General features: G+C 33.1%; 1 protein-coding gene across 1 annotated transcript; it reads left to right on the forward strand.

Moving 5' to 3' along the window:
• The first annotated feature begins 5,756 nt into the window (after positions 1-5,756).
• Positions 5,757-11,218, forward strand: LOC117233849 (aminopeptidase N-like). The gene is made up of 6 exons (XM_033494474.1): positions 5,757-6,124; positions 7,699-7,976; positions 8,657-8,850; positions 9,450-9,755; positions 9,855-9,933; positions 10,803-11,218. Exons 1-6 carry the CDS (start codon positions 5,860-5,862, stop codon positions 11,013-11,015), a joined length of 1,335 nt encoding a protein of 444 aa, XP_033350365.1. The 5' UTR covers positions 5,757-5,859; the 3' UTR covers positions 11,016-11,218.
• Positions 11,219-11,450: the final 232 nt, after the last annotated feature.

Genomic DNA, 11,450 nt, shown 5'->3' on the forward strand with positions numbered 1-11,450 from the left:
TCCCAAAATTTCCAAGGAAAGGCTTCGGTTTTCTTTTCATCTCCGACATATATGTATGTGTATATATATATATATATATATATATATATATATATATATATATATATAATCAACTCTTGTACATATCACTGTAAATATAAACCTCTTTGAACAACTACAATGGCTTGTCCTAATAAAGAAACGCAACGCGCTCCAAGAACCGGCGCCAACCCGACAAACCCGACATATATATATGTTGGGTTGGCGTTGTAGGTAGGGTTGTGGGTGTTTGATGAATCTTCATTGAAATTAGCCCTCGTTGTGGTATAAAAAAGATACAGTTTATTAACACAAGTACGGATACTACAGACTTGACAATTAATGGCGGCGACTGGGCACTCGCGACCCTAATAACAATAACCTCCGGTTCGATAACGAATCCGCAATCAACGGGATAACGAATTTATTGTTTCGTCAAAGTCTAAGTTGGACTCTATGTTAGAGCGTGAGAAATTCACTGATCAAAACGATACGTAACTAGTTGCTGAGAGTGCACGAGAGAGTGACTTTCCGTCACGATGATGCTGCAGAGGAAAACTATAATGGGGCGTGTCTAAAGGCATGAGATCACCAGATTCGTGGAGAGAGGGCTTCGTTCGGAAAGTGAGGGAAATTGACGTTGTTATTAATTTGTCAATTTCCATGTTGGTGGTTAGAGAAGGATGCTAGCCGTCCTTGAGGGAAAGTTGCTAGTGAGAAGCGTCGTTCGTGACCGGTCCTAGCTGAACATGAACCGTGGAGATGCGTTGATATCTGGTGATCATCTTGCCCGAAGAATGGGGTCTGCGTGTGGCGAGCCACGGGACAGAAACCGTTGGAATGTTTACTGTCGCGTGTCGCCACGAATATTTCTTTTAAGGAGAGCTATAGAACAACTCAACAGGACGAAAGCTGGAAGGTAGCCAGCTATAACAAAAAAAGAAAAATAACAGCCAACCTAGATATGGAAAGGCAGCGATGGCTGCAAGAATTACCGCTAAGAAACTCCTTCAGCTCGCTAACAGAAGAATCAGACGACGACCCAACAAGCAATACCACAACCCAATCAACACACGTCACAAAACCACCACCAATATTTGTTGAGGCGCAAATAATAGACCCGCTTATTGATCAACTTAACAATATTGTTGGAAAGGATAGTTACACAATTAAACAAACAAAACTAGAACAAATAAAAATCCAAACAAACACACCAGAAAATTACAGAAAAGTTATAAAAGAATTATGGGGGAAAATGCCATATACCACACGTACCAGCTCAAAACGGAAAGGAGCTACAAAGTAGTTATAAGAGGACTGCACCCAAAAATTAACACAAAAAAACTAAGTGACGAATTAGCAAAGATGGGCCACCAAACAAGAACGACAAACAATATTACAAGATACGATACGAAGCAACCACTACCGCTATTCCTAATAGAAATAAAAATGACAACAAGGAAATTTTCGATATTAAAAAAATCTTAAACACACTAATCACAGTCGAGCCACCCAGGCACAAAAAAGACATACCACAATGCATGAGGTGTCAACAATATGGACACATTAAAAATTACTGCAACAGGAACCCGGCGTGTGTCAAATGCGCAGAAAAGCACCTAACAGCGAACTGCCCACACACGGGAAAAATAAACGACGTAAAATGTTACAATTGCGGTGGGAATCACCCAGCGAGTTACAAAGGTTGTCTAGTAAGAAAGCAACTCCAAGGCAAGCTTTTTCCGCCGCTTCGTAACAGGACACACAACAATCTCCACACGCAACAGGACAACACAGAACCTACGCCAACACCAAAAACATAGCACGCAAGGAACAATAACCACACTAACACCAACACCGCTAGAAACCGAAGCTACGCGCAAGTCGTCACCCCCAGACAATCAAGAACAGAACAACCACAGCAACGACGCTATAGAAATCAAAGAGCTAATAAAACATTCCATAAAAAACACCGAAATACTCACAAAAATGATAAGCGAGCAAAACGAACTCCTCAGACAGCAAATACAGCAGATAACAGTCATGTTACAATCACTTACTAACATGATGAGCAAAAAATAAAAATAGACACGCTTAAAATAGCAGCCTGGAACTCTAACGGCCTACAACAAAGGGCCCTAGAAACTAAAACATTCCTGTACAGCAATAACAACGATATACTACTCGTCTCAAAAACACACCTCACAATAAAAAGCTACATAAAAATACCGCACTACACCATATACGACATCAAGCATCCCTCATGGAAAGCACACGGAGGGACGGCAGTAGTAATAAAAAACGACATTAAACATCACCTACACAGCTAGATCAGTAAGGAACATATACAAGCAACCACCGTTACCGTACAGACTAACAGCACCACCTGCAGTTGTCAGCAGTATACGTACCGCCGCGACACAAAATCACAACGCAAATGTGGGAAGACTACTTCCGACACTTAGGTGACAAGTATATTGCAGCGGGAGACTATAACTCAAAGCACACACTATGGGGATCAAGAATCACCACACCTCGAGGCAGAACCTTGGAAAAATACATTAGAAATAATAACCTCAATATATTATCCACAGGAAAACCGACATACTGGCCGACAGACCTGAGCAAAATACCTGACCTGCTAGATTTTGCAGTTACAAAGGGACTGAACGCAAATAAACTAAACATGGCACCCAGCCTCGAGCTTACCTCCGACCATAATAATTACATACAGAAACAGACCAATACTTTACAGCAACACAGAGACGCTGTGCAACAAAACCACCCAATGGCAAACATTTAAAGAAATAATTGAGAGCAAAATCAGCTGCAACATCCCACTGAAAACACCTGAACACATCGATCAAGCAGTAACAACATTCACAGAAACTATCCAAGAAGCAGCAAGGGCAACCACTATACCTGAAACAACCAACAGACAAACAAAAACAGTTCCACTAGACATCCTCGAAAAAATTAGAGAAAAAAGAAAAGCGAAAGCAAAATGGCAAAAACATAAAACAAAAGAAAACAAAAAGCACCTAAACAAACTTGCGAAGGAAATAAAAAACAAAATAAAAGAGCACAACAACAACGAGTTCATAAAGTTCATTGAGTCACTATCTGCACACGAGAACTACAACTACTCACTATGGAAAGCCACAAAAAAAAAAAAAAAAAATAAAGAAGACAATAAAAATGGTCCCAGCAATCAGAAGAGCAGATAACACATGGGCAAGAAGCAACGAAGAGCAAGCTGAAGAATTTTTCAACCACCTATGCAACACATTTACACCACATAATATCAACAACAGCAACCATAATAATCATACGGACGAGGATGCGCTAACCACTAGTACATCAACTGACAAACACTACGCCATACCTAAAACAACAGCACAAGAAATTAGAAACATAATCGAGAAAACAAAAAATAATAAAACACCAGGTATCGACCTAATCAATGGCAAAATCTTGAAAAAACCCCCGCCAAAAGCGATAAGACAAATCACAGTAATATTTAACGCAATACTAAGAATTCAATACTTTCCTAAACCTTGGAAACTGGCACAGATCATAATGTTATCTAAACCAGGCAAAGACCCACATCAAACTACATCATACAGACCAATATCATTATTTCCTGTGTTCTCTAAAATACTAGAGAAAGTAATTTACGACCGCATAAAACCAATAATAGAGAAGGAAAAATTAATACCGGATCACCAATTCGGATTCAGAAACAAACACTCCACTATAGAGCCAATGCACAGACTAGTCAACGAAATAATACTAGCACTAGAAAACAAGCAATACTGTACAGCCCTCTTTAGGGACATAGAGAAAGCATTCGACAAAATAAACCACGAAAGTCTTCTACAAACAATCAGGAAACAATTCCCGGAGCAAATATACCAATTGACAAAATTCTACATAAGCAGCAGAAACTTCGTAATAAAAATCAAGGACACATACTCCGAAGTCAAAGACATCAAGGCAGAGGTTCCGCAAGGAAGCGTCGTGGGACCAATATTATACACAGTATACACGGCCAACATACCAATAACTACCAACAGCAAAATACTGACATTCGCGAACGACACAGCGGTACTAGTCAAGCATACTAACCCTGTAACAGCAGTCACATTACTATAAGAACATATCACAAAAATAGAAAAGTGGCTACAAGCTAAACAAATCAAAGCAAACCCCGAAAAATGCAAACACATTACATTCACACTGCGAAAACAGAAACCACCAAACATTGTACTAAACGGCACACACATAATACAAACAAAGCAAGTCAAATACCTAGGACTCCACTTAGATACACGACTCACATGGAAACAGCATATTAAAGCAACAATAGACAAAATACAGATGGCAAGGAGACAAATGTACTGGCTAACAAGTCGAAAATCCAAACTAAGCATAGAAAACAAACTAAAAATATATAAAATGGTCATAAAACCAATCTGAACTTACGGAATAGCACTATGGGGAACAGCAGCAACGAGCCATATAACCAAAATAGAGGCAACGCAATCTAAAATACTCAGAACAGTAGTAAACGCGCCATGGTACGTTAGGAACGAAGACATTCGGAAAGACCTGGGAATACCAACGGACAAGAAGGAGATTAACAAAAGTGCAAGAAGGTACGGAGAACAAATAGCAACGCACCCAAACTGACTGGCAGCGGAAACGGTCGACACATCAAGCATAAAAAGAAGATTAAAAGGAAAACACCCAACAGATCTCACAAAGGATATAACCTAACAAACACGATGATGGTACCCCGCTGGGGGTAGCCACCCACATGTTATATTAGTATACAGCTACAACATTTTACCAAATATCCTACTGGACAAATTGTAAAATCCAAATAAATAAATAAAAAAAAGAGAAGGAGAGCTATAGAATTACTCCATACCTTTGTTAGACAAAGCGTTCATCCCGTGACCGCGGCTACGTTCGGCGACTGGCTGTCGCCTCGAGCCCAAGCTCATTATTACAACTCGCGAACAATTACGATCGGATTGAATAACTACAATTGTTTAATTACAGCTATAGTAGACTCTAGATTACAATGTTGCAGGATTATCCAAAATTCCAAAGGCTCCGGTGTTCTTTCATCTCCGACATATATGTATAGATATACATATTTATAAATCTATCATTTCTTATTATACATAATATTTTGTACAGAATATTTTGCAAAGGGGAATCTCGCAAGTCAGACAGATTGTATTTGTCCTTTGTTTTGACATATTCCCATATTCTGCTTTCATACATATTGTAGATATGTATGTATATTTAGCATTTTTCGCAAGTCTTCCGATACTACTCCTTTTTTAGTACCTTTTTCGCGATTAAAATATACATTTACAACCTCGATTTAAGCATAAAAATGACAAACCTAATGGGATATATGTATCCAAAAGAAGCACATGTATTTTCTGTGCTCAATAAGATCAATAAAAAAATGATTTGATAGTATTTAAACAAAATAGGTAATTTACGCTATGAACTGAAAGAATACGACAAAAATTTTTAGAGTATCGTTCAATAACTTATAAAAATAAGATTTTTGTCATTGTGACTCTACAGTCATATACACTTCCCAAATAAAAATTAAATATTTGTAAACATTTTTCATTTAGAAGATATTTACATATGTTTGTTATTGGTTTTTAAAGTTTTAGTCTTTTGTTTTACCTACAAATCATATTAACGGGAGATAACAATTTTTCCAGTGCACTGAATGTTGCTAATTCGACAAATCTTTTCGAGCATCTTGGAAAAAATAAAAAATGGGATGGAGCTTCGTTCGGGAAAATCATGGACGGATGGGTGAACAACGCAGGATATCCGGTTGTGAATGTAAAGCGAAACCATGACGATGAACTGCAGTTAAGTCAAGAACGATTTTCATTTTATGAAACTAAAAATGACGCAAACTGGTGGGTGCCTATAACTTACGTCAACTCGTCTAGCATGAACTTTAATAATACAACTCCAATTATATGGTTAAAACCAGGCCGTAATGAAACGATAAAGTTTAATAAGGCAGAGGGATGGATTATTGTGAATACACAACAAGCAGGTGTGTAATATTGGCTATATTTAAAAATGTCTAGTACAGTAGACTATGATTATCATCATCAATTAATGGGAGATTTTGGGGTGATTCCTTGTAAGATTAAAATATAACAATGAAATCAATACATTTTCATTGTAGGGTTTTGATCCTATTTAGTTTTAATATTTATAGAATACGTAGTTGAAAATATAACCCTGTTAAAAAGTATGAGGCCATTTCCTTCCAACTAATAAATTACAACAACTAATATTAATACAGCAGTAGTAATACATGAAATAACATATTTCTTTTTAGATTTATTGGGCACTATATTCGTCACATTATCTATGATTTCGCATAATTTCTACCCAACATAACATATTTTCGAACTCGTAACAAATTGAATACGTAAATAGTTCCAAAGCGGAAATATACCATATAAAACAAACTATATAAAAATTCAAGAATTCCAAAGATCTAATGAATTTTTTTATTTATATGGATGAAATATACTGAATATACATATATTAAAATTTATTACTATAGGTTTAACATCAATAATTTTCATTTTAGGATGAAATATGCTTAAAAATAATAAATATCCTGATACGATTAATGTGAGAAATAAAGAAATGGCGCGTTTCATGGTTATATATTTCGAATAATCAAGCTTCTGTAGTATAACTATTGTAGTACTAGAAAGACTGAATTAAAAATTAATAATATTTAGTCAGTGAATCTTCTAATTCTTTATTTATTTATTGTCTATTTTTCCTCTAACAAAAATTAAATTGTCCATTTTTAATATCATCTTTTGCCCTATAAAACGATAAATAGAATATAAGTGTTTTTTTAATAAATAGATTTGAAGAAAATTTAATACATAACTGTTTTGAAACTATTAACTAAAACATATGTAATACAAAATAATTTTAACTTTTTGAATGATAAACTGATGCTTAAGTTACTGCGTAGAAAAAACAAACTATTTTTATGCAGGAACTTATAGTGATTTAATTACGCACCAATAATTGCAACTTAAATTGAATGAATTTTCAATTTCGTAAAATATAGTTGCTGTGAAAACTTATGAAATCTTTACATAGTTAGTAACAACATGTTTATGTAATAGTTAGAAACAACATGTTTATTATTATGTAGCTTTGTAAGAATTGCAAATTTAAATTTCGAGCTAGGAAGCTTACAAATCTTGAAAAAGTATTCTTATAAATATTTCAATACAATAATAATTATCGTAGCTTTAAATGTCATAATAATTTAATATTTTAATATATAAATCAAACAATTACAACATGTTCTTAATTTATAATTGTATTGTCTGAAAAATCATCAATTTTTAATGGTTTAACTATTTTGTAAAAAATTTCAAATATTTATTATACCGTAAAAGTATATCTCATCGTTATAAAAATATGTGTATGTATTATATTAATAATTAATTAAATTTTTTAAAAAGCGTGCAAGATAATTAAGCCAACCGTTATTATAAATATATCTGAATTGGTCTAATCTTTTGCAAGATGAATAACACATACATACTTTTATTTTTTAATTAGTAGTTGCTCGGTTTCTTTTAGGTTATTATCGCGTGAACTATGAGCCAGAAATGTGGAAACTGTTATCGATGCAGTTGAATTCGGATAACTACGAGAATATCCACGTCGTAAACCGTGCTCAGTTAATCGATGATGCCTTAAACATGGCTCGCACTAACCGATTGAACTATACGGTTGCATTGACACTCACACTTTACCTTGAGAGAGAAACAGATTACGTGCCTTGGCAAACGACCTTCAGGAATATGCAATTTTTGCACAACATGTTACGTACTTCTGTACAATATAATAATTTTATGGTATGCATATATAATACGACTTAAAGAATCTAAATATTTCAATTCACAATTTCAGATATATGTATTACTCATATTGGTAATTATATAAGTTATTATATAAGTCCAGTAGGTATGAACTATTTTTCCATAATAGTTATATTAATAACGGCAATTCTATTGATGATAGAGAAATTTTTAATTATTTCTAATTTATAGAATTATTAATTTAGTTTATTTTAAAAATTAAGTTTTTAATTGACTAAATAATATAGTAGTCATATATTATTATACACACGATAAAAAATACCTACAAGCGATCTTTTCTAGTGTAATTTTTGTCCAATCATTCTATGATAAGCAGACTCCGAATATTTATGCAAATTCATATTTTTATGAACACAACTAAGGGATTAAGACCCAGACAGAAATTTAATTTACCTATTAAATACTAAACCGAGTACTGTACTTTGGATATTTTATAGCTTTTTACATATCATGTTCATTCATAATATTTACGGTCTTGCACGTTTTCTATTTTAAAACAGACAGTAGGCAATTTTACACAAAAGATAATAGGCAGAAAAAATCGAATGTACGTAATAAAAAGGATGCACATATTATATTCCTTCCGAAAGATCTTTTTATTCTAATGTAACCAATTTTTCTATTTCTGTTTAAATAAAAGTTCAAACTCGTTGCAGAATTATATTCGAAAAATAATGAAATCCGTGACGAGTCAAGTGAGGTATAAGCCATATCAGAAAGGCGAAGAACTCGATATTGTGAAACTTCTTAGGATAAACGCAATGGAATGGGCCTGCAGAGCTGGCGTTGACGAATGCAAAGATTATACCAACAGAGAGTTCAACGCATGGTTAAGTAATTCCAGTAGATCGTAAGTTGCTATATTTGCTCTCATTTGTTTCTTTTTTAATCTTCCTTACCTTTTATCGTTAACTTATTCACAATAAATGAAGATTTATCGATGGTGTATATCATTTACAAATCTTGCGATTATATTGTTTTCCAATTGTTAAACGTAAATGCATTTTATTGAATCATGACGATTGCTATAATTATACGAAAACTTATGTACCACGCGATAGTAAAAGAAAATTAAAGAATATATATGTATATACATAACATATAAATATATAATATATGTATATGATATATATATATAATATATGATATGTATATAATATAAATTCCTGACTGTATTCCGTTTTCTATATCATTTCCGATCGCTAGAATATTTCTTATGATTGAGAGAAATAATCGTTAATTAGTATGCGTTATTCCAGTTTTCAATTGCATGCTAAAAGTTTCTTTGAAACATTAGAAACCCTTTTTTTCGATTGAAACGAAAGCAAGACGTTGAGTCACAAAAAATGGATCGAAGCAGGATTAAATGATATTGCCGATATTGAGATAGTCAGTATGTATAGCGCAAGATGAATTATTTAGCAAAAAAAGTAATTACTTTATTTACAGATTTGACATTGACTTGAAAAACAATATTCTTTGCGATGGAATAAGATCTGCAAATAAAAAAGTGTGGAACTACACTCTGACCGAATTGTTGAAAACAAAGGACGAAGACGAAAAAAAGAGTTTACTTTCTCTCTTGGCTTGTTCCGAGTCAGTAGATCTTCTGAAGGAATACTTGCACATGTCCATTCAGGAAAATGCAACTGTGACATTTAATAATGCAGTTCTAAATGTAGTGTCTCAGAATGCAAAGGGTGTCAGCATTGCTCTGGAAGTGCTGACTAACGAAATTGAGAAGATAAAAAAATTGTAATTGACAATTGGATTTGTTTTCATCGTTGAGAATCCGATTAAATAATATCGAGGTGTGATTGGTTCGGTATAATCTACAGAACTTTTTGATTTCAGGAACAAAGCCGAAGACGTCATCAAATCGAGTGCTGACATAATTGCAAGCGCAATTACAAATAAGGATCAATTTACACAGGTACGTTTAATTAATTAAGATAACGTTTAATTAAAATATATTAGCTTTAAAACTTTATTTCTATTCCTATCTTATTTCTTTTTACTTTAATTAAATGCATTGGTCGGTCTTTATCACAAAATGAATTTTAACAAAGCCTCTAATATAATTTTTCTTTTTCCTTATGGAAATATGCTCTAATTGTCTTTCTTCATGCACTCATACGTTTCCTTTGTCTGATCTAACTTATAAATGTTTTCAATCATTTTTATATGATAAGAGTAGAATTGAAAAGGACAAGATGGCTAATCAATATATTTGACGTATACTTTGGTTATTATGTTCTTACAAAAAATCGTTATTACAATAGCCAACAGTGAAAAGAGATACATAATGAATCCGAAGAAAACTTATACGAACAAATGTTTAAACGTGCTATTCACAATTGTCGTAGTATTAGAAAGTTTCATAATTATAACGTAAAAGCACATGTAAAAAATATGATGAGTTGATATATCAAAAGATATAAAGGTCCTCAAAATAGGTAACAGATTTATGAAATATTATAAATGATTATAATCAAGGATATATTCAAAATTATAGCATTCAACATTTTTTAAATATTCAATAATTGGTTATTGAGATTTATAATTGCTGATTATATTCCTTCCTTGTGGTTTTCCATTATATAGTAGTAACTTAAACTTCATACTAGTAAATATATCTATAAAAATTATGAAATTTGCTTAGTACTTAAGTAGTTAACAATCGTTCGTTTATTAACTTTTGAACGAGTAACTTGTATATTTGCCTAAGCAGTACGTATCATTTTGAGTAAGTTTCTCCAGTTATTGATAATTAATAGTATGCAATCATTTTTTACTTGACAGTTAATTATGTTTTTGGCGAAGGAAAGATTGAAACCAGACACTCTTCAGACTATCTTATTGAAGGCAACCAGAAATTTGGAATGGCTTAACGTCCATCAAGAAACCATTGAGAACTGGTTGTACACTCACAGGAACTATTTCAACTCCTCCAGTTCGCTGACGTTTGCAACGCTTCTCATTATATTCTCAATATTTATTACCAGATTTTACTAAAAACTTATTCAGTTGAACTGTAGTTAGAATGTATTCAATTGATTCATCGAGCAACCGAGTCACATAAAAATACAATTAAGTATTAGAACAAATCGAGAATGATCATCTGTATAGAATACATTAATACGATCATGGAATCAATAATTCGATAGAGAGATGTAATATACAATCCATGAAGATGTGGAATATTTTTATAATTTAATGTGATTGTAAGGAAACCTATTTGGTCCAAACATATTTTTATATTACGTTAAAAAATATTTAATAAAGAGTGAAATCTGAATATCGTTCCGGGTTTTCTTATTTGATTCGTACAAGTTAATCTATTTACAATAATATTAACAAAGAAAAGGAATATCATTATAACATGAAATATAAATAGTAACTTTAATCGTATGAAGCTGTTTAGAAATATGTTACATATTAATTAAGATG

This window comes from Bombus vosnesenskii, unplaced genomic scaffold (assembly GCF_011952255.1).
Source record: "Bombus vosnesenskii isolate JDL3184/JDL3185 unplaced genomic scaffold, Bvos_JDL3184-5_v1.1 scf7180000013299, whole genome shotgun sequence".
Classification (NCBI taxonomy): domain Eukaryota; kingdom Metazoa; phylum Arthropoda; class Insecta; order Hymenoptera; family Apidae; genus Bombus; species Bombus vosnesenskii.